This window comes from Alligator sinensis, unplaced genomic scaffold (assembly GCF_000455745.1).
Source record: "Alligator sinensis unplaced genomic scaffold, ASM45574v1 scaffold286_1, whole genome shotgun sequence".
Taxonomy (NCBI): Eukaryota; Metazoa; Chordata; order Crocodylia; family Alligatoridae; genus Alligator; species Alligator sinensis.
This window is the reverse complement of record NW_005842366.1, coordinates 164,065-188,514: the sequence shown is the minus strand read 5'-3', so window position 1 is coordinate 188,514 and position 24,450 is coordinate 164,065. Positions and strand designations below refer to the sequence as shown.

General features: G+C 41.8%; 1 protein-coding gene across 1 annotated transcript in view; it reads right to left on the bottom strand.

Moving 5' to 3' along the window:
- Positions 1-6: 6 nt before the first annotated feature.
- ZNF236 (zinc finger protein 236) overlaps positions 7-24,450 on the bottom strand; it is a 139,072-nt gene continuing 114,628 nt past the window's right edge. Inside the window, exons 27-33 of the mRNA XM_025210666.1 lie at positions 20,981-21,136; positions 17,773-17,960; positions 16,447-16,578; positions 10,018-10,215; positions 4,798-4,927; positions 1,181-1,357; positions 7-472 (exon numbers count right to left, since the gene is read on the bottom strand). Of these exons, the coding sequence (XP_025066451.1) occupies positions 345-472; positions 1,181-1,357; positions 4,798-4,927; positions 10,018-10,215; positions 16,447-16,578; positions 17,773-17,960; positions 20,981-21,136 (1,109 nt within the window). The 3' untranslated portion in view covers positions 7-344. The remainder of the gene's footprint in view (positions 473-1,180; positions 1,358-4,797; positions 4,928-10,017; positions 10,216-16,446; positions 16,579-17,772; positions 17,961-20,980; positions 21,137-24,450) is intronic.

The window sequence follows — 24,450 nt, the reverse complement described above, 5'->3', positions numbered from 1 at the left end:
TCTTTCCTGACATGAAGTTCCAGTTAATTTTTCAAGTAGATACACTGACTGTGAATTAGAAGATGAAACTGCATATATTACCTGAGTTCACTGATTTGTAGACAACTTAGCACAAATTAATTGATTGGGGGTGGGATTCCCAATATTGTTCTACAAGCTTACAAAAGACAATGATTCTTTAGGTACTTTTTGTAAATAATTAAAAAAACCGATAATATATTATTCTACTGTTAATGGTTTCAATGCTTGAAGCTTCAACTGTAAAATCCATATTCTTTACTTTTCTCAAAAATTACGTAGAGAATTTTCAAGTCCTGAAAGCCTTTTAAGCTTTCATCCAAGTGTCACCGAAATACATTGCTTATACTCTGCCATTCATTTGAGGATTCTTGAACCACCTCTTCTAAATTCAAAGCATGATTAATGTCTTCCCCTTCTTGTTCTTGGTGACTGGCAGATTCTTGTACAGTACCTATCATAGTGTAACAGAAAAAGAGGGATGAATACTATACATAAAAACTACTGCACCGATAAGAAAAAGTAGAAACAAGGGACTTATTGTGCAACTTACTTAGATTTTGTAAATCAATTAGAAATATACTTTAAAAATGTTCAGTTAAAGGTAACAGGGTAAATCACTAGAATTGGCTAGTACCAGTAATTGTGCAAAACTGCATATCATCTGTATGCCATATTTTAGGGTTTCTTATCATAGAGCTCTACACATCAGGGCTGTTCAATTCACAGCCTTCCAAGGGATTAAATTTTTAATTAAATTTGCAGTGTGTGGACTTCCACCTGGGCACCACTCCTCATCCTTCTTCTGTTGTTGCTATTGCTTGGTTCTCTGCACCCTGCCCCCACCCCACTTCTTGCTCCTCCAACTTCTGCTTCCTGATAGCCTCTGGGGGCAGGGCAGAGTGAGGTGGGGAGAGGATACAGGGGGTAGCCCCTAGCCACTCCGAAGTTGGACAGCCCTGATCTTCATTACAGAACCAAGATGATTCTGGTACCACTCAATGACTTCTGCTTAAAACCACCAGTTTAGTTGGTTTTGCATTCAGCTACACACTTATCATTTCATTTATATATATCACCCATTTCCCATGCATTTTCTATGTTTTTCTGAGACAGAATTTGGCTTTTAACATTCAACATTACTACATGTCACGTTACTTACCAACATAGCCATGAGCTCTTTTCATATGGAGTTTCATATTGCTTTTCTGTGTAAAGCCCATTGCACAGTAATCACACTTATAAGGCCTCTCTCCTGTATGCTTTTTCATATGCACTTGAAGCGCACTCTTCTGGTTAAAGGCTTTTTCACAAAGTGTACACTGAAATGGACGCTCCCCTGGACATGAGAGAAATGTGCACTTCTCAGTTAACAAAAGTGAAGGATTCCAAATCCCCAAGGAAGGCATTTATACTTCTCAAAGTGAAAATAGACATAAATACGTCTCAATTTTTATATTCATTATTTTGTTATTTTTCTATTCCCAACCTCTGTTATGCTCTGTGTTGCTCAAGAGATGCATAAGTAATGCTAAAATATTTAAATAAATTTTAAATGGTTAATGAAGGCATCACATGAACACAAGGCCAAGATCTATCAGTTCCTTAACCATTTTTTTCCAACCTGGTAATTCCTTTTTCAATAAAACCTATAGTAGTCTCCCTTTCAGCCAGCTCCTTTATCCAGCTTACATAAATCTCTCCATTACAGCTAATAATTTCCTGAGAGGTACAATGTCAACTGTTTTGCTTAGAGCTAGTAAGATTAGGTCCAACTGCTCTTATTACAGAAATCAATTATCCCATCATAGAAAGACATCCAATTACTTTGACAATCTTTTTTCCGGTAAATCCACAATTCATATTTTTTGTTTATGTTCTTGATCATTCTTTCTGTCAAAATCTGTTCTAAGACCATGTAAACTAACAGGCCTGAAGTTCCCTGGGTTTCTTCCCCTCAGCCTTTTTATGCCCCCTCTTTTGTTTTTTACTTACAAAATACTGCATTTGCTATTCTCCAGTTATAAGATACTGAATTAGAAAACCTATCAATTAATATACTGGTGCCCAACTTTTCCAACTTGAGGGTCAAACCTAGTATTTCATTATGGTCAAAAGACACAAAGACAAAACTGTTTATAGGGGCCTGGTTAGGCTGAGATGCTTCACTCAAGACTATCCACCAGGCAGTGCTAGCTTCACTAGGGGAATACTAAAAACCAATACAAATTATTCCTTCTTTTCTTCTACCTAGTTATATCTAATGGGAGGTAAAGCTAGAAGCTGGTTGCCAGCTCCTCTTTTTCTTTGGTTGCCCAATTATTTATTGTATCATCTTAGTTATGGACCAGGCTCCCACTGTGTACAAACCATCATCATCATCACTGCTACTGTTATTACCTTTATCATTATTAATCATACTATATTTAACATCAACATTATTAATTATATTATATTTAACATAAAAACAATTGTAGATCCTGTCTTAGAGCATTTTAAACAGTACAAAACAAAAGGCAAGTACAGCTGAGGAAAGTACAAAAAATGAGACAAAAACAATCAGAGTGACAGGCAGTGGTTTTAGCACATCAGCAGCCTCAGAAGTTGTTTTGTAAGCATCATAACAACAGAGAATTTAAAGAAGGGATTTGAGGTACATTTGTGAATGTCTGTAAGGAACTTCTCCAAAGGCTGGGTGGCAGTATGGGAAAAAGTATGAAAGTGCTTATTTGAAAATGTCACTGGTGGGTAATGGATACTGGCATTCTGGATTGACTGGAGACAGGACTCAATATCTTCATACCTAATAAAAGTTGATAGGAAGAGTGAGTATAAGCTTTAAAGGCCCTTGAAAATGATGACAAGTAGTTGATGTTCAATTTAATAGAGAAGAGTAAACCAGTAGATAGAAATAAGGAGAAGAATGATGTGGTCAAAGTGACCAGCTAGAAAACTGTTCTTTGCAACAGCATATAAAACAGATATAAGCAGAGTGAGGTTGCACTTGCCAAGTAAAGAGAAAAGGATTTTTCAGTTAGCTCTGAGCTAGAGTTAGCTCTGTGGAGATGCTGAAAGAATCTGCCAGACTTATACTGAGTGTGAAGAAACAGGGTAAAACCCAAATTAAAGACAACGTCCAGATTATGCGTTTAAGGTAAGGGTGCTCAACCGCTAGCCCATGGGCCAGACCCAGCCTGTGGTGCTATGTCATCCAGCCCGCAGGGCTCCCCACAGTTCTGGAAATGTGGTGGTGGGGGAATAGTGGTGCTGTTCCCCTGCTGCCAAATCTCTGGACCCCTGGGGAGCCCTGGACCCTGCATGCCAGACCAAGTGCTGATCTCAGTGCACAGGGCTAGGCAGGGGCAGTTCTGGGTCACAGGGCCCAATCCCGGTGTGTGGGTGGTGGTGCTGCCCCCTTCTACTCCAGGACCCAATACCAACATCTGGGGGGATGGGAAAGGGTGGTATCAGGCACCCAGGGCCCAATCCCAACACTCAAGGGGTGGGAAGGGGAAGTGCTGGGCCCTCAGGGCCCAATTCTGGTATGTAGATGGGCTCCCGTGCAACTCATTTGGTCCATGGTGCCAAATGATTAAGCACCACTGGTTTAAGGTATAAGCAAGCTGGCTATCAGCCAGAGATCCAGAAAGCAGGATATAAGGATGGCACAGAATGGGAGATTAAGAAATCTGTTTTAGATATCATGCATTTCAGTTAATGGCCAAAATCCACAAAGATGTCAGGAGACAGAACTCTAGGTTTGGAGAGGGGTAGTCATCTTTTGCTCCTCGTATGCTTAATTACAATAATCAAGCTTAATCCTGTCTTCTTTGGGTTTCCTATTCCACAGAAGGAAACCAGGCAATCGGGAAAATAACCCGTTCTCCTCTTTTTTTTTTTTTTTTTTTTACTATTCATCAAGTAGAGGGTTGCTGCTAGACAGACACAGCAGGGAAGAAGACTGCAGCTGCTCAGAGCATTACCAGCTCATGTCAGAACTCATTCTAATATGCAGAGGAAGGCAGCTGGTGCTGCAGTGCTTCCAGCCTCTAGCAGGGGGTGAGCTAAAGGTTGGAAACCACTGAATGAAGAGAGTTAGAGGAAGTACTGCCTTGGAAAAGAGAGCTTAAGTGTTATTAAGAATATAATTTACCTAATACAACTACAATCTTAGAAAACAATTTATCAGAGTTATATATAAAAACGTGTAAATGCACTGGCATGAGAACTTGAGAACCTAAGTAATCATCAACAAGTGACAAATAAAGTATAATTCACAGGCTTTGCTATCAGCAAACAGCAGGTTCCTACTCATGTGCCTGACTACCACTGACCACCCTGCAAGACAGACAAACATCTACATGCAAACAAATGCTCCCCTACCTGCCTCAGAAAAGTTGCATACAATATTTGTAAATAAATTTAATTAACAGTTTACTCATAAAACTATTTCAGCCTGTTCCAGTAACTGACAAAATATTATTTACATAGTATTTAATGGAAAATTGAGGTGCTCACATCAAAGTTGTGGTATTGCGACTCCAAAGCATTTAAAACTTGAGGCAGGATCCCTACATTATAAAATTAGCTTAAAAATAAGCAGATTTTAAAAATAAGAAATATTGGGTTTTTAATTTGCCTTTTGGTGTTTTAGAGCTCTTGTGTTTAATGAAGGTCAATATTCTCAATATTCAGAAGTCCAGGATCAGAAGCTTTAAGCAAAACATAAAATACCACAAGATGCATAATAAAATTGTAAGAGCCAACAACAGTTGTTACCTGTGTGAATACGGCTGTGTCTCTCCAGCTGACTTGGCTTAGCAAAAGCCTTTTCACAAGTATCACATTTAAAAACTCTTGGCTTCTGAGAACTTAGTGAAGGTCCAGCCTGATGGGTCTGCATGTGTTCCTAATCAAAATATAGAAGAGTAAATATATTTAAATCTGCATGATATTCAAACAACCAAACATATTTTAGGGTCAGCAACAAGGGGGTTTTAGTCAAGAGAAACAGCAATCTGATTAGGATGGAAGACCAGATTCTGTTCTTTAAAAATGGAGGAGGTAAATTTTGTCCTCAAAGTCTTTATATATCTGATTTACATATTAAAAATTTTGTTAAGCATTTAGCTAGTATTTGTCAAGTATTTCCTCTCACTGCATAAGCATAATTTTTATACAAATAAGATTTTTAGCCTTCAGTAGTTGGTTTGCTGTACATATTAACCATTTATAACAATGTTTCTTACAAATTCTGCAAACAATTAAATTCTACATTGCTTTTCTGCAAATTGAACATTTACCTAGTTACCTGTTACAGCTGAGGCAAAATAAAATAGCCAATTATTTGATATTGTTCCTTGAAACTGCATCTAGTCTCCACAGCCAACCCCATGCCAGTGTATAGCTATACCTCTACCAGAACCAGATTCTGCAACTGTGACAGTTTTGTACAGTTACAAATTTCAAAATCAAATTATATCATATCAAGCCCTCAAGGTACAAGCAAGCACAACTTTATAGTAAGAGTTCTTTTAACCTTGAAGGATTCCTTTAAGTATAATGCTCTTTGATGCCAGGCAACTCATCCTTTCAATTCTCCCCTGCTTTTGTATATTCATGGACATTACTGTGCACAATATGAAGCAGGAGTCAAAGGTATGGCTCAGGCTGGACGAGCCAACCCGTGAAGCCCTACAACACAGTGCCTGCACCAGACTGGACTTGTGCACTGGCTCCAGGGCCAGTCCAGATCAGCCCTTCCAGCCATATTTTCTATGATTCTAGGATTCTGCATGACTGCTAGTTGTAAGGCTGAAAGAACTACTTCCTGTATTTGAGACTGAAGTCTTTCCCTGCAGGATTTGAAGATCAATTTATCAAGAATTTTTTCTGTCTTTACTTAAATATTCTGCTACTTTCCTTCAGGGCTTCCAGGTAGCCATTCACCAATAAAGGAGTGGAGTGCTTTAGTCATCTGCCACCTAATTTGTCCATGTTTGAATCTTGGTTGCTAATTTGGAAGTGATGAGCCTTGCAAGAGAACACAGTAGAACCATGTAAAGTAGGCCTATGCGAAGCAGCAAGTATTCGATTCGGATTCGGCCGATTCGGAGGGACAATGTTTTGATTCGATGATTCAAATCGCTGTTCCGATTTGGTTCAGCCAATTCAGATCTGAAGATATGGTCAAGGACTAAACAGGCAGCAGGCCCCTACCACGCTGGACACAGCTGCCTCCAGTCAGTACATCTGTCGTGGTGGGGGGAAGGCAGATCAACGCCCCCCGCAGCAAGGGAGGGATTGGGGCTGGGACAAGCTGCCCAGCCAGGGCGGGGGAGCGCAGGATTCAAGGAGGATGGTTCCTGCCACAGTGTGCTGCTGGTCCGGGAGCTGCTGCATAGGAGCCAGCGTGTGTCCCTGGATCCGCGTGGGGTGGGCTGGGCCGGGATGAGCTCTGGACAGGTGGCAGAAGGTGCTGAGAATGGGGGCTATGCCCTCCTACCACTCGCCCAGCCTCCCCATGCCTCATGGACAAGCTGTAGCTTTGCCCTGCCATGCCCCACCTGGATGAGCAGCAGCAGGGCATGGGGGCAGGTGCATGTGCCCAGATCGGGGAGGGACCGGCGGCAAGGGGCTACGGGGAATCTTAGGGTGACTGCAGGCCCCCATAGCCCCCACTCCACTGTGCCATAACAGACATACCAGCGGGGGGCAGCTGTGTTGAATGTGGTTGAGGACTGCTGCTCCAAATCTCTCAGAACTGATTCGGAGGCTTCCGATTTTATTTGGAGCTTTTAATGGGTCTCCTGATTTGATTCAGAGATTTGGCTGCCGAATCAGGCCGACTCTCCTCTGAATCGAATTGCGTACTGAAGCTTTGCATAGCCCTAATGTAATGGTCTTCCATGAAGGATGTACAGAGACTTCTAGTTATGTGGTTTTCATAGGAGAGCAACTCTTGCTAGTGCTGTTTGCATCACCTGTACTGGCATCAACAAAGCCTGGAAAATGTACTTTCTAACAGCATGGGCACAAAAACTAACTATAACGAGGCAAATAAAAGTGAAGATAACTACTCTGTAGCAGTAGCAGCCTAACTATTATCATGCAATAAATAAAAGCTAAACTGTCATAAATAACCCTTTTTCTTTTACTTCTGTGTACATACCAATCAGTTCTAGAGAGGAGCTGATGCACCCTCATATACCTTGTAGAAACTTGTCCTAGAATGTCAGGATCAGCTCTCTCTTCAGGTTATCTCATCTCAAAAAAATCTTACTATAGGTTTACTTAAGTCTTTTAGTCTTAAATGCCACATTTCACTCTTGTCTAACCTTTCAAGAGAACTGTGATAAAGTATAGTTGCTTCTCTTTTCCTCTGCTGTTCCCCATCCTGCTTCTTTTTTTTTTTTTTTTTTTTATTAATCCTGTGTCCCTGCACAAGATTAATAACAAAAAATTATAAGTGAAAAGTATCGTCTAAGGGCCTGATCCCTTTTCCCAACTTTTGTTGCAAAACAATACAATTCTTCAACTTGAAGAGAAATACAATTTCAAGATTTGTCTTCTCAGACTCATATTTTAAGATTTATTCATTTAGTCTTGTGCTTGAAAGTGGAAATCATAAAAAAAAGAAAGAGAGTAAGAGAGAGCATGTGCATAGGCACACAAAAATGAAAGCACAGTAAACCAGTTTCTGTTCTTTACCTACCTCCAGGGAACAACCGACAGAAAATTCAGATGAAACTTCTGTTTTAATAAGTTTGATAATCCCAACATGATAGCCTGTGTACCTGTCCAGGCTTGGAGAAACCATTTTAAGGTTCAACCTTACAGGGTGCCTCAACATCTGTTTTGTAAGGGTCATCCAAAGAATGAGAACAATCCTCGAAAAATGTTTCCTTTATGAAGGAGAGGCTCAACAGATTTAAAATGTCCATTAGTAGGGGTACACCGAAAGTGATTTTTTGGGCCGATGCTGATGGCCGAGTTTTAAGAAGCCAAATCGGCCAACAATGATCTGATTCCGATATGCAGTTGGGCAGCTTGGAGAGCAACATGGGGCTGGTAAGTCTGGTGTGGTGGAAGGGACATGGCAGGGCGAGGGGCAATCGAGGCCCCTGTGGTAAGGGAGGGAGTAGGGCAAGGGCAGGCACTGCTCAGCCAGGGCAGGGTGGGGTGCGGGATGGAATCGCGAGTGGCTCACTCAGGCAGGAATGGGGGGGTGGCTCCTGCTCTGCACACACCCCAGGAGGACATGGGGGCATGTGAACCCATTCTGCATGGGGTGTGGCAGGCGGGGGCCAGGGACTGCACTGGATTCTTCCTGGCGGGGCGAGGGAAACGACTGGGCGGCGCTGAGAGCAGGCGGCAGCGCTGAGAGCAGGGCTATGGGGGGTGGGGGTGGGGAGGAGCTCCAGCGACCCCAAAATTCGCTGTAGCTCCCCCCCCCTTCACAGCACCGCTGCTGTGTTCCCCAAGTACAGCGCAGCCTGGCCCAGCCCCCCCGGCAGGAAGAGCCTGGCAGAGCCCCCAGTCCTAGCCCACAGCAGCAGCAGCCCACCCCGCCCCGCGAGCGGATCTGGGGGCATATGCCTCCCATGTCCTCCAAGGTGCATCCAGCTGCAGGAACTGCTCCCCTGGATGAGCCACTTGTGGCTCCATCCCACACCTGCCGTTCCCCAGCTGAGCAGTGCCTGCCCCAACCCCACTCCCTCCCTCACCCCAGGGGCCTCAATCTGTGCCCCCACCCCAACGCCTCTTCCCTCCTCCCACACCAGACTTACCATCCACATGCTGCTCACCAAGCTTCAAGGCTGCACTCCTGGCCCTGTGCACACTGCGGCTATGTGCATGCATGGGCACTTATCGGCCACATCAGGCAAAAAAAAGCTGATTCCTGACGCTTTCTATTTTCCCAATATCGGTGCCAATCTGATATGGGACCAATGTATCAGTGCACCTCTACTAATTAGGATAATGTTTATTTGTTTTTACCTAATTGTGTACAGCAGAGAGAGAGAGATGGCAAAGGAATATTTCAGCAGCAATAACTAGAGAACTCAAAAGAAATGTTTACTCCTTCTTGCAAAGGCAAAAGTGGTATTGGACTGCTCACTTTCTACAAATTTTGAGATAACACTATTTGGCAACTGTTGAGCCTTTTGGATCATGGTGTATGCATGAGAGGTCACCAAAACCTTTGATGCATATGCCTAGGCAGGAGTTTTGGAGGTTGCCCAGACCTTCCATCCCCACTTTAGGCCACTGAGACAGAATCCAAAGGCCAGACTGAGCCCAGATGTTTGGTGCCTCCATGGCTGTATTTGTATAAGCATCCAGGAATGGAACCTAGGTCTTCTGTGTGGCAGGCAAGAATTCTACCACTGAACCACAGGGGACTCCAGATAACACTCGAAGACTCTAAAATGTTAGGGAGTAAAGAAACCTTTGGAAAACAGGAATCTTTCCAACTGCCACTATCCTGCAGAAGGCAGGATATTTGAAAGTTAAATGGCCATGGATACTAGTCAAAACACTCACCAGGAAACTCATAGAAATCAGGACTAGGACTAGGAGAGACTAGCAGGCTTAAAGATCATTTCTGCCTCAGAACATCTTTAATACAGAATTTAGCACCACCAGAAAAACTGAACTATGGAAGAGTCTGCTTTAAAATGCAAAATAATAAAATAATGTTATTTAGCCCTAACTATACATTATTCTACTGGTAATATTTACAAGCTCAAGGTGTATCTTTTCATCTACTTCAATGACAAGGTATGCAATTAAAAAAAACCCAGCCAAGCCTACACTACAAAAAAGAAAGATCTGTGAGCCAGTGCATATTTTTGCATCGTGCTCCTTCAAGATGTTTTCCACCTTACAAAGGAAAGATTAGGAAGATGACAAGCATCTTTCATTCACATGCCCAAAAAGTTAGAGTAGAAGACCAAGTCAACATTCTTAACCAGGAATTAGGTTATTCGAAAATACCTTCAGATGGGTTGCCCGTTTAAAGGCTTTATTGCAGATGTGGCAGACATGGATTCTCTCCTTGCCATGAACCTCTTTACTGTGGTGCATTAACATGGTAGTTGATGGAAAGGTCTGATTACATTCAAAACACTGGTGTACTCGACCTTCTTTTTCTGCTTGAGTGCCCTTAGTCAGGTTAGGAGAAACCTCAGTAACCTGCAACAATATATAAAACACTGTTAGTGATGCAGAAAAATTGGAACTACATCACCTAAAATCACCAAATTCGTATTTCTAGTTAGAAACTCTGGCTCAATTAAATCTGAAGAATACTTAATAACCATCCCTATTTAAACATGTGCAATCATTTGGCATCCAACTCGTTAATAAAAAATAAAGAAAAAGATATAGGGAAATACAGACTCATTTTATTATTTTTCCTTTTACATCTCTTATTTTATTGAAGATTGTCTATACACATGAAAATATCTGAAAATAGACAATACATTGTGGTACAAGATATGCATAAAAAAAATGCAAGTCTTTGAAGATCTAACCTATCTTTATCTTTAAGAGACTAAAGCCTTATACTCCAGTACCCACAAATAAAAGGTGGCAAAAGTAATTAGTGTTTATTTCCAAGTGTCCGCAAAATACAGAAAATTACATATTGCTACAAAACTGAAAGTCTGGATATGGACCAGACTTTTGCCCCTTGCATTCAGTTTGTGGCTTTTTTCCTTTTTTGTGGGGTACCAGAGAGGTCTCCAGGAAAGGAGATTACTACTTTTTTCCTGGAGGTATGAGACATTACACAAAGGTTGAAGTTTAATTTTCATGACAGAGCAGGTAAACCAAATGTCAGACTACTCTTTCATAAACTGATCACTTTTTCATGGAAGGGATGCATCATTAACTGCTTAAGCGTGGTTACAGATGCAGAGGAGCCAACATTTTATATAGAGGGATCCTTGAAACAGGGGAAACATTATTTCGAAAATGAGAAGGAAAAGTCAGTAAGAATTGAGGTGGTGCTTTCTGCTTTAATATAACAAAAACTTTGTATAATTAGGCATCCATCTCAATCATTAAATCCATAAACAATCGTGTTGATTTCTATAGGGCTACTCAAGCTCTTAAAGTTAAGCAAGCGAATAAATAACTTATCCCAAAAAATCAGGTTTCTGTGAAGACATCATTGAACTTTCATAGATTTCATAGACATCTGGGCTGGAAGGGACCTCGGAAGATCATCAAGTCCAGCCCCCCGCCCAAAGGGCAGGAAGTCAGCTGGGGTCATATGATCCCAGCAAGATAAGCAAGATAACTATGATATAAGAAGACTATTCTCTGGCCAGCATCTTAACTGCAGTTACATGAGGCCCCCAAATGACAGCATGATCATTAAAAACTGTCAAGGACAGTTTACAAGGGAGAAATCATAGTTATTTTAGAGAGAGTACCAAGGAGATTTAGATTTATTAATGATTTGAAACTGAAGTGTATCCTGCCTAAGAATGAAAATCAATAGGTTAGTTAAGAAAATTAGTGTAGTTTAACTGAGGACAGTATAAACTTTATGTCTAATTTTATTTAAAGAGCCTTTTTCATCTCTGCATTGTATGATTTATATAGTGGACCGCTATACTGGCCAGACCTCACAATATGAGGAATCTCTGGCAAGACACATGCTTCTCTGTAAAAGCTACTTTAAGAAGAGGGCAATATTATATTCAGTGTAAACTATATTTGTTGTGCATTCATTCTCCAAAGTATAGTTTGATCAAGATTTAGAACAAGTCATAAGGCTATCATTTATGGGTATAAATAGAGAGATTTTACAGATCATAGCCATAGATATTTGTAGCATGTAAACATTTTAATGTATATATTAATAATGCTTATAATTAAAATCAAACAGAAGTATTCCTTTGCAAAGAATGGCATGGCTAGAATTGAAGGAAGAAAATTATACTAGATAGAATGTACTTTTAATTAAACATCTGGATTGGTGATAAAAATAACTCCTAACTGATGTAACCTGTATGATGATCAGAGCTGTAGATATTCCAATGCAGTTAAATGACTATTGCTATAAATTCAATGGCTGTGAAGAAAAAAAGACTGCAAGGGAAAGACTTTGTCCCTATACTTCTAAATAAGGAGAAGGAAACTGAGGGTCTCAAAAGTGTGCTGATAAGATACTTAGGAAATAAAGATGGGAATTTAATCTTGGTCCACATGCCATTAAATTCTGGAAGATGAACACCTCACTACAGTAGAATGATATTTTGTCTACATTCAGTTGCAATTCTGAGCATATACATATGTTATACGTGTAAAGTTACTCATATAGATCTAGCTTTTTTTAAATAAGGAAGAGTTAAACATTTCACACCTTCCCAATCTTTTAGAAGATTTATAGGAGGGAGAAGCTCTCATCTATAGAGAAGTTCATGCTACTTTTACAGTTTATTTTGTTTTTTCTACAGCAAGGTTAACAATTTAAAAAATGTAAGTAGTTGGACAATTAAACTCTAGTTTCAAAAGGGAGCTAGGCTCTTTGATGCCCACAAGTGAAATTTTAAAAAGTGCCTTCATGCAATTAAAATGTATTGAATTTAGATATCTATATCACTTAGGCAGTCCTGAAAATTTTACCCTGTAACTTGAGAGAAGTAACTTGAAGCTGCTTTATTCTTTACAGATACAAATGAAAAAACATATTTATATCCAGTAACTCACAGAATAATCTTAAAGAATGAAACACGAAATGCAGCCTACGCTACTGTACAAGAAAATATTTGGGACAGAAAAAAAATATATAGATTTCCAACGAGAAATTGCATAAAACAGAAATGAAAGAAAGTTTACTAGAAACAGGTGCAGTGTCAAGCAAACTAAGGATATGACCAGGCATTCATTTGTAGTGCTATAAATGCCTGGGAAATTTGTGGTGCTACGAAAACATAGCATTACTTGCATATGGCTATTAAGTGCCTGGTCATTTGAAACACTACAAAGTTCGGGAAAAGCATATTGCTAACACTCCACAGCTAGGTGGGATGGCACGCAGAGATCCCAGCATGCTTTGTAGGCTCCCTGCTCTCCCCTCTCAATCTCTGCAAGCTCCTAAGGACAGGCAAGTGCAGCAGAAAATACTAACTCGCTGTCTGCCCAGGGAGCACACCCACCCAGGGACTCTTCCACAATGGGAGTACAGAGCCATAGCAGCTTTGGTCAATTTTGATTCCTAGAGGCTCATCAGTTATACCCCTAGCCTGGAAAAGATCCCTACCGCTCTGTGCCCTGTGAATCCTGATCCAGTACTCCTACTGGCAGTCAAGGCCTGTCATCACTTCTTCAGCAAGCATTTTCAGCTCCTGTATAGGCCGATGAGCAGACATGACCGGAGTCATGGGAATGTGTGCCCTTGAGTTCTCCGTTTTGTGTCTGCCAACAGCCAAATAGCTGCTGAGATGCCATGGAGGTTAGGGTGCTTTGGGAGCACTTACAGCCCACGTATCAGCATTTCTTTGCATGTGAAATAAGCACCTACTGGTGGCAATGCATTGTTCTGAGGACCTGGGAGAACGAGCACTGGCAGCAGAACTGCAAGATAAGCCAAGCCACCTTTCTGTAACTATCCACTGAGCAGGTTCCTGCTGTCATGTTACAGAGTACTAGCACAGGGGTGAAGAAGGATGTTGCCATTGGCATCCAGAAACTTGCAATCTGACAGAGCCCATTCCATGGCCAACTTCTTTGGCACTTTGGCAAGTTCACAGTCAGAGAGAGACGGGGCAGGTGGTGTGTCTGGCCACCCAGCAGCTGCTGACACTGTGCTTCATCTGTTTTGGCAACTCATGGGATGTTGTCAGCAGGGGAAGAGTACTGATGACCTTATGGAGATTTTGTGGATGAAGCATGTCTGGATCATAAACTGCCACAACCTCTTGGGCTTACAGTCTCCATGCCCTGTCTCAAATTTTAAGTGATTTGATTACACAGCACTGCACAAAGCACATGAGCACCTCCCAGTGAAACTGCTAAAACAGCAGACTCTGGCAGACAATGCCCCCTGCTGTTTTGCAATTATCTCAGTTTCAAGAGAGGCACTGACTGCCCCCCGTTTTCCCGAGCCTTTTCTCATTACAGCAACCTGAATCACATTCAGCTGACCTTTGACTTACTGCACACGAACTCAACCACTCCTGAGTTTCTGTTTCTTGTCCTTGCTGAGTGATAAAGCCAGAGATATTGATGCCACAAGAACAGATACTTATGCTGCATGACAAGAGGATTTGTGAGGTGGGTTCATACTGTGTTTTTTGGAAGATGGAGCAGAAATGGATTCAGATGAAGCTGCCAGTGTGATTCTCTTTCGATAAATCAGCCAAATGATTACCAAAGTATGGGGTGGCTTAGAATCAGGTTCCACGTGGATTGGGAAGGATTTTATTTTCTTCATGAAGAACAGCATCATAACTTATCTCTTCCTCTCATGTGTATTACATGAGGAAGAAGGCACTGGTGGACCACCTGAAGGCTGAGACAGACGGGGTTGGCTTGGGCACTGTGGGTCTTGGGAGTAGCAGAGCTAGGGATGGAAAAGGAGAACACAAGCCCTGGGTGCAAGTTTAGAGACCAAAATGGCAAATCTGAGGGAGGGAGCCTGTATCATACTGTGTCACACCTCAGCAGTAACCTGCATGTGGGGAAGTCTTCTTTCGCATCTCTTCCCAGGGTGCCAAAATCCTAGTTAGGCTTCTTTGCCCTGGCTTTGGGTGACATGTGGCAAGCCACTGCTTGAAGCTGTCTAGGCATGCAGAGCAGGTAAGAGGGTTTGGTGTGCTTTCACACAGAGCTTCAAATGGGTACGGCAGCATGTAAGCTCAACTCCCCCTTGGGGCAGTAGAGTTCAGCATGAGTCAAAGGGCAAGTTCCTTGGTATTGTGGAGCCTGGGAATATTGGGAAGGGGGCAGTTAACAACACATTATAGGATGCTGAAGGATTGGGACAAACTCTACAGTGCAACAAAATGCTGCACTGCTGAGAAGTTTCTGTTTGAAAGAGAGAACATTTTGTTGCCGTTCCACCATTTTTTAGGGCTGTAAGTGAACTGAACAACACTCTTACTTTTTGCAGTGCCACAACAGCAACACCTGTCCACAGCCTATGACGAATAGTTTGAACTGCACACATATGATACGATTCAAAATTGTACCCTTCCAGAAAAAGGCCGAAGTGTGGACAGCTCAACTTGGATGTTAGCAACGGTTAAAATAAGAACTAAACATGATACTACTGTAGCACATATTAAAAGGGAGCAAGGGAAAGTATTAAACTTATTGCATTAACTGTAATTACAGTCTGCTTTTCATTACTATATTCAGATGTTGTTACCATCTTTCAGAAAAGACAAAGCATATGAACACACAAAGAAACCAAGTAAAAAGCAGGTAAGGATTTATACATTAGCTAATCCACAGTAACTATTTCATGTCTCTTACCTCACACAGTAAGTGAAAGTTAATGGCTAAATTACTGTTGTTTAGCTTTCTTTTACTATAGGAAAGACAGGACACAAAATACATACTATTGGCCAGCTGACATGAGGTAAGTCCATTCCCTTTTAAACATGTAATATTTGTTCACATGTATGGTACAATAATAAAAAAGAGCAAAGAAAATTATGCAACACAAATGAAAGGGAAACAATGCATGGATTTAAAAGCCTATGACTAGTTTGAAAAGAAGCCTAAAAGATGCATATATTTATTTTTAAAGACTTTCCTCTTCTAAGAGATATTCTTAGTATCGTACTAATATTAAATTGACAGCATGGTGTGATTACATGGTAACAGTGTTTATGCATGCATTTGCAGGAATCATATGTGCTTTACCTGTAGCATTAAAAACCTGATCTTAGATATTTAGTTTAGAGAAACATTACAGTAGGATGCGATTTTGGATGATAGTATACAAAGTACAATCATTTAGAGTAGATTGTTACAGGGATGTTTAATTATCCCAAAATAAAACAGTACAAAGATAGAAAACTTAGAATTTAGCTCCAAGTCCCAGATTTAAGGACAATCATTTTTAAGACACATTACACTTTTGTTCTCTCCTTACAAATATGTTTTTAGATTCTACAATTAAGGGATTTTCTTAAGAATTCTCAGAAAATTCATTCTAGACTCACAGTGTACTATAATGTTCAAAACTTTCTATTTTCCCATTCAAAACGAAGAGGTTAAACTTGTGCTTGAAGTGCAAATTGCACACAGCCTTACGTATGAAGCTGGCATCTCCCTAATAAAGCACAATAATTAGGATAAAAGTTAAAACACCAAACTTTCTGCTTCAGGACAAACTTAAATTCATGCTCTGATTAAAGCCATGTTTCTGTATATAAAGGTAGGCAAATAAACCATATCTACCTGATATGTTATTTCATCTGAGTTTACAGATGTTGAATGTGGTGTATGGCTCACTAGTATGACTTGCTGTGAGCCTGATGCATTCTGGTTGGAGAGACTGGAATCTGTCAGTAAGGCAGGGAACTGCTGACCCTGTCAAAATAAAATTGTTTGATTGTACATTCAAACACACTTGACTTAGTCAATAACCACTAACTCTGAGACATCATAAAATGGCATTAAGTAAAAGTTTGTTTTACTGCAACCATTTCCTCCACTTCAATATCTTCACCCAAGTTTTGTGTGCACCTACTATTCTTACTCTCTTTTCCCCTATGTGATCTCCCATATTCCTATTTCATTCTTTTTTTCCACTCCTCAATACACAGATCCAAAATATGTAAAATCACCTCACAAAAATCCCGGAATTAATGTGATGTTTGCTGACATTGCATTGTTTATTCTGCTTGTGTTTTACAGTTATTCACTCACCCAGTGAATTGTGGCTTGGATCGTAAACTCTTTGTGACGAAGATCATCTATTAGACTGTCTGTACAGCACAAAAGTATGACTTTTGGGCCCCATTCTTTTTGATTATTGGGAACTGCCACAATACATATGATCATCAACTCTTCCAAAATTCACACAGCTTAAAACTCTGCATAGTCTGAAATTATACCTTGAGTACTATCACAGACATGTCTTGAAGAAATTGGCTGGGAAGCACATCACTTATTTTTGACAGGCACAATAACTATTTTACATGCAAAGTTGAAAGACTGGGGTTCAATGTAGGAACACAGGCCCCTTGATTTTGTTTCAGCACATTTAAAAATATTTTATGTTAAGAGTTTTATATGCTTACACTTCATACATGAAAAAAAACAGGTTTAGTCTTAGATCAGTAATGAAATAAGTAGTGAAATATGAGATATCCTCACATGTAAACATTGAAATGAAATACTGATTATGTAGAAAGGCTGACCCTATATCTGCACTAAAGACCTCTGAATTTAAAATCAGTAAAATTACTAGTTCTACTAATATGATATCATATTAGGCACAGTAAATGGAATTGTATTAATGCCAGAATCAAAAGTCTCATCACTGTAAAAATTCTATTTCAGAAGAGCTCTGATGCTCTGTTTAAGTAATTTTTAATAGTTCTAGATAACAGCGCGCACACTTAACAGCAAAAGGGGATCTGTCAGATATTCAAATGCTATCTGTAACCGGAAAAAATTACTTTCAGAACAAAAAACACTGACACAGTTGTCCCCTGAGGTTGCAATACTAGTTTACCAGACAGGTAACAAGTGCATGCCTTTGTGGTAAATGAGACTCACCTGTGAAGTGATATTAAGTGTAACTGCATCGAGACCACCAGACAACATGCCCTGAGTATCAGAAAGGGTCAAGGTGACACTGCCATCTCCTCCAACCCCTGATGAAGACATTACTAAGTTCTGGGAAGAAACAGTAGATTGAGAAATAGGTGGTGTTGAAGGAAGGTTTCCACCTGATGTATTAAGCTCTAAAAAACAAAGTGCAAATGACATTAAAAATAGGAAATTATATGCATCAAATTTTATTGCAGATTTACCTCATTTTAGGTTAAAAAATTCTACAAAATGTTTTTGCTTGGCAATTTTTTACAATGACTTGCTGAAATGCTGACATTACACATTTTTCTCCTCTTATTAGTTAAACAAATGGCAAACAACATACATTTTTATATAAACTTAGTTATAACAGGATGCTGACATTTATATGGACTGATGTGTCACATTTTATAGCCATGTTGATAGGGCTGCAGTAATCCATGGGCAGTGATTTGTTACATGCAGAAATAACTAAAGGCACATTTTAATGCTGCTTAATAAACTACATACCATCTTATGACCAATCAAAATGAACTCTAGTCTGACCATTTTCAGGACCCATGCTAATATTGATTTTGGCTAATATTCACTTTTGTCTACCTATAAAAGATGCCAGGATAAAAAAATACAAAAGACTTCTAAAATGGCAAAACAAGAAAGCCCTGCCAAAAAAACCAAGAGCCTAGTTCAAGTGACCACTTGGGATACCAACAGCAGAGCTACACTTATTTAATAGAATGACATAACATTGGTTATCTCAAAATAAAAACAATGCTGCTCATTCTTATGGGGTGTGTCTACACATGTATTTACTCTGACCCAGATTTACTGTGGTGTAAACTAATCCAGAGTAAGCGGTTTTGGGAAGGCATCTACCGGTGCAGGATTAGGGAGAAGATTTAAACAAAGTTTTCTACAACTCTGCAATGGGCTCCTGCTGCTACCAAGGGGGGCTCCAGGCTCTCCCCAGGTGCTAGCCCAGGGGCCGACAGGGAGCACAGGGCCAGGAGACAGCAGTCTCCTAGCCCAGGGGGAGGGAGAGGGGCTGCCTGCTGCTGCGGCGGGGACAATGTCCTCCTGCCCCGGAAGCAGAGAGCTCCTGGCCCTGGCTCCTCAAATCAGGGTCAGGGAACTTGGAAAAAACTGCAGAGGTGGGGCAGGTCCCAGCCTTCACCCCCAATCCATTGGTGGGTCAGCTAACAGTTAGCTTAGTGCTAGCTGCCCCACCAGCAGATTGGGGCATAGGGCTGGGAACTGTCCCTCACCAGGACAGTTCCTATCCCCCTCCCTGCACGCTGGGCAGAGGCTGGGCAGATTGTTCCTCACCCATCTCTGTGAGCGCAGAGTGGTGGGGAGGAGGATAAAGCTCCCAGCTGCCTGGGTCCAGCATAGGTGCAGGATAAACCCCATGTATATACTCTTTGTCAATTCAGCTGCCCCATCTCCATCTATATCCAATTAATTTTTCACAACTGCTCTGAGCTAACTCAGACATAAGACCAAATTTCTTCTTTGTGGTTATACAAAGAGAACTGTGCAATTAATCAATGTTTATAAATGGTGAAGAACTTATAACTGATCATCCTGATGCCTGATCATTTTTTTAGAATTTCCAACTAAAGAAAAAGATTCCTTTTGGGTTTAAAAAACCAACTAAGTAGCTTAGTTCTAGGATATTTTTAATATAGCAAATTTGTAAATGAAGGCTTGAATTCACAACAGATTTTGGCATCATTAACAAAACAGAGTGTGTTAAGTATTCATATCATATGTAGAAAACCTTGCATCTGCTTACATCAGAGCAGGGTTTTGAACTGGTTTCACTGACTTTCTAGGACAGTATCCTAAGCTCCAGTATCACAGGATATTCTGGGGATATTCTCTCAAAGGCAGCTCTTCTTTGTATAAATATTTAAATACTAACTGGGTGAGACAAAGGGAAAAAAGGACTACAACGTGATGGCTACCTTTCAGTGGTGGGAAAGATGCTTGGATTTCAATCTCTACTCCAGCAGATCATTATAGATACTTTATCTATTGTGCAAAAGAGTGTAGGTAGAGTACTGCATCGCTATTTCTTTCTCCTCCTCCTCAGTTTTGTGTATAGCAGATATGTTGTCCCCCAGACTAAAAAACTATAGTTCAGTAATATTAAAACAAACCTCAAAAATTCAAGCATTATTTAAGTGAATCCAAAACTGCATTTCTAAGTAAACCAATTCTTCTCTTTAAAAAAAAACAAAAAAACTGTCCCTAGATCAGGGGCTGGCAACCTTTAGCAAGCTGTGGTGATATGAGCCAGCTGGTTTTGGCAGCATGTCAGCAGTGCAGGGCTTTGCCCATGCTGGAACCAGACAGCTGGGAGCTGTGTCCACGCTGTTGTCACTTCTCCCTGGCTGCAGAGCAGGTGCAGCTTCCAGCCAGGAGCAAACTGAGCAGGGGCTGGGCAGCTGCAAACTGCATCTGTGCTGCCGCCACTGCTCTGTGCTTCCCCCATGGGCTGGAAGCTGCACTAACGCTACAGCTCGGAATGTGGGGGAGGAGGGAGAGGTAGAAGTGGCAGTGGCAATAGTATTGGAAGTTTCACAGTCCCAGCCTGGGCAAAGGCAGAAGTCCTCCAGCTCCAAGGGCTTGATACTGTGACTCCATGGACCGAATGTGGCCCACAGGCTTGGCGCTATGTTGTTGCCCCATACGCTAGATAATAAAAAAGGATGTTCATCCACTGAGATTAAAAGGAAGCAGTAGTAGGGACCTACACAGCAAGAACACATTCTGCAGATTTTATTGTTTATTTATCAGTACAGGGAGTAGGAAATGCTTCTCATTTACAGATTTCTAACAAAATGGACCCCATAGGACATTCCCACATGACCCATTATCACAGCTCTGCCTCACTCCTTGAGTTTAACAAGCCATCTCTCCATTATTCATTTCATTATCTCAAAACAGTATTTATAGATACATGGCCTTATTTTCCCTCCCTCCTCTTCTGGCCAAGGTGAATGCTTCAACTGACAAGAAACAGAATTTTGGCAAGAGATTAGATACTAAAATCATGTGGTCTCCAACTGCCAAGAACAAGACGATAAAGTTCTAGATGTATTCCACTGGCCCTACAATTATTTTTTTCACATACTATAACTGTTTGTATGTTTTACTCCAAGCATACCTGAAGTGTTCAGTGATGTACCCTGAGAGAGAAGCTGATCATTGCTTATAGTTATAGTAGCACCTGTTGACTGATTGTTGATTGCTGGAGTCGTCAGTCTTAAGCTCCCATTCATATCATTACTTCCAGAAGAATTATGCTGAATAAGATCTTGACCTAAATAAAAATTAATTCTTTTATGCCTGGAAATACTTCAAGATTTATTTTTCTGCTAGCTAAAGTAAATAAATGTTACAATGTAAAAGCAACCAAAATGATAAGTTTTGAGATGTTTGGGGCAATATAAAAAAAAAAAAATGACAACAATACACTTAACTAGGGTGAAATATTATTTCAAGAGTATTAGTTATCCGATTAACTTAGAATAAGTTTTGTGTAGTTAGATGCATAAAGATGTCTTCATGAGACAACAAGATTGTGCTGAACAGCACTGACTGTGTTGAACTCATCCTCTGCTAGAAAAGCTCTCTCTCATCTACCGTTGGTTTTGTGGTATTGGCTTTTGGCAGAAAACTCAGATTAAAGTTTAAGACAAAGCTCTGTAGAGACCATCCAGAGTTTTCTGGTAGTGTTCTAATGAAGCATACATTAATAGGCTATCCAGAAAAGTATAAATATGCATTCCTTCATCTTTAACCTGCCCATACTTACCACAATAGAGGCTCAAGGTGCAAAGCCCAGCGTGCAGTGGTAGCCAACTCACCGTGCACACAGATTGGAGAGGCACGTGCCCCCCGGGCCTCCTCCGTAGTGTGTGTAGTAGCGGGAGCATGCCCGCACATCTGAACAAGCCACCCAGGCTCTAACCCTCCCCCAGCCTGGCCCGCCTGGGGCCCCACTCACCCGGTGGCCAGGGGAGCAGAGGGGAATCATCCCACTAACCTGGCATGGTTTTGGCAGTAGGAGGCGCAGCTCAGCCCAGACACATGCATCCTGCCACTCCCATGTCCTGCTGCTCCCAGACTGCATTCTGGCTGCTCCCGATTGCAAAGCCTCTGACAGTAGATGTCAGTTTGGGGGGGGCTAGCCCCCCCAGACTGAGATTGACTGTAAAGGGCTCCCTGATCAACCAGTCAATCGAGATCAACCTGTTGGTGACCACTGATGTAGGGGATCAATGCAAATCCTGTGATTTATGTCAAAAGCAGAAAAAAAGCTACAGGTTTCTGCAAGGTCCCTCTTATCCTCTCCCCATCAGTAAAGAGCTGGTCACCATGGTGGGTATGGACCATTGACCTGTCTGACCCAGAGGTGGAAGACATTCATAGTTTCATAGATTGTTAGGGGCTAGAAGGGACCTTGTAGATCATCAGGTCCAGCCCCCCTGCATTAGGCAGGAAAAGACAACCGAGGTCAAGTGACCCCAGCAAGGTGACTGTCCAGTTTCCTTTTGAAGATTTCCAGGGTAAGTGACTGCACCACAACTGGAGAGAGTTTATTCCACAGTCTGGACACCCTGACTGTGAAGGAGTTTTTCCTGGAATTGAGCCTGAAGCGGCCTTCCAGGAGTTTGTATCCATTGCTCCTGGTCTTCCTCAGGGGTGCCCTGGTGAACAGCTGTTCACCAAGTTCTTGATGTACTCCCCTGATGTAGCAGTAAGCTGCTACCAAGTCCCCTCTCAGCTTTCTCTTCTGTAGGCTGAAGAGGCCCAAGTCCCTCAGCCTCTCCTCGTATGGCTTGTCTTGCAAGTCCCTGATCACATGGGTGGCTCTTCTCTGGATCCTGTCAAGTTTTTCCACGCCCTTGTTGAAGCGTGATGCCCAGAACGGGATGCAGTACTCCAGCTGTGGTCTCACCACTGCAGAGTACAGTGGGAGTATCACTTCCTTAGGTTTGCAAGAGATGCAACGGTTAATGCGTCCCAGCGTGTTGTTTGCCCTGCCAGCCACAGCATCGCACTGCCGGCTCACATTTATGCAATGGTCAATCACTACCCCTAGGTCCCTTTTGGCCGTGGTGAGAGTCAAATTGTCGCCACCGAGTCGGTAGGTATGTTGGGGATTGTTTGCCCCCAGATGGAGCACCTTACACTTTTGAGTGTTGAACTTCATCTGGCTCCAGTGCGCCCCCATAACTTGGTGTTGCCCACGAACTTGGCCAGCAAGCTTTTCACCCTCATATCCAAATCATTGATAAAGATGTTGAAAAGCACCGGTCCAAGCACAGACCCCTCAGAGGGTTCGTTCATGAGAACTATGGGTCCTACCATGCAGCCAGTTTTCCACCCACTGAACTGTTGTTCAGCAGTTAAGCCCACAATCTTCCAATTTTTTCACAAGGATATCATGAGATACTGTATCAAAAGCCTTTTGGAAGTCTAGGTATATAATGTTGACCTTCTCTCCTGTGTCCAGGTGGCGAGAGACCTGTTTGTAGAACAAGATGAGATTTGTAAGACAAGACCTAACCACAACGAAGCCATGCTGGCTGTCGTTCAGAAGCTTACCCTCAACGAGCGTACCGTACATAGATTATTTAATGAGTTTTTCCAGGATTTTCCCTGGGATAGAGGTTAGGCTGACTACCCTATAGTTGCCTGGGTCCTCTCTTCCCGTTCTTGAAGATGGGCACAATGTTGGCTCTCTTCCAATCCTCAGGGATCTCCCCTGTGTGCCACGATTTCTGAAAGAGTTTTGCCAGGGGTTCCACAATGACCTCAGCCAGCTCCATCAGCATTCTCGGGTGAAGTCCACCTGGTCCTACTGACTTATAAATGTCTAGCTTTTCTTGTTTTTTTGCACCAGCTCAGCATCCATAGGTGGGAAGGTTATCGCTCCCATCATGTCCCATGTGATCCATATCTCGCTCGTCTTTCCTCTTGGTTCAGTGAAATACTGAAGCAAAGTGGGCATTCAGGAATTCAGTTTTTTCCTGAGTGTCCGTTCCCAGCTGTCCCAAAGTGTTAAGCAGGGGCCCCATGCTTCCATTTGTTTTCCTTCTGCTCCCTACATACCTAAAGAAGGACTTCTTGTCCTTGACTCCCTTGGCTAACTTAAACTCAGTTGCCACCTTAGCTTTCCTAATCATTTTCCTACAGAGAGCAGATTCAAGCTGGATATCAGGAGGCACTACTTCACAGTCAGGGCGGCTAGAATCTGGAATCAACTTCCAAAGGAAGTGGTGCTCGCTCCTACCCTGGGGGTCTTTAAGAGGAGGCTAGATAGACACCTCGCCGGGGTCGTCTGACCCCAGCATTCTTTCCTGCCTGTGGCAGGTGGACGGACTTGATGATCTGCTCAGGTCCCTTCCGACCCTACTAACTATGAAACAAGTGTGGACCACTGTTGTATAGTCCTCCTTGAGGATTGTCCCTAGCTTACACTGTGTGTATGCCTCTTTTTTCTTTTTCAAGAGGACTGTGATGTCCCTACTGAACCAGGAGGGCTTGCCAGCCCTTCTGCTACCTTTCCTCTTCATGGAAACAGTTTTCTTTTGTGCTTCGAGAATCGTGTCCTTGAGGACCGCTCTT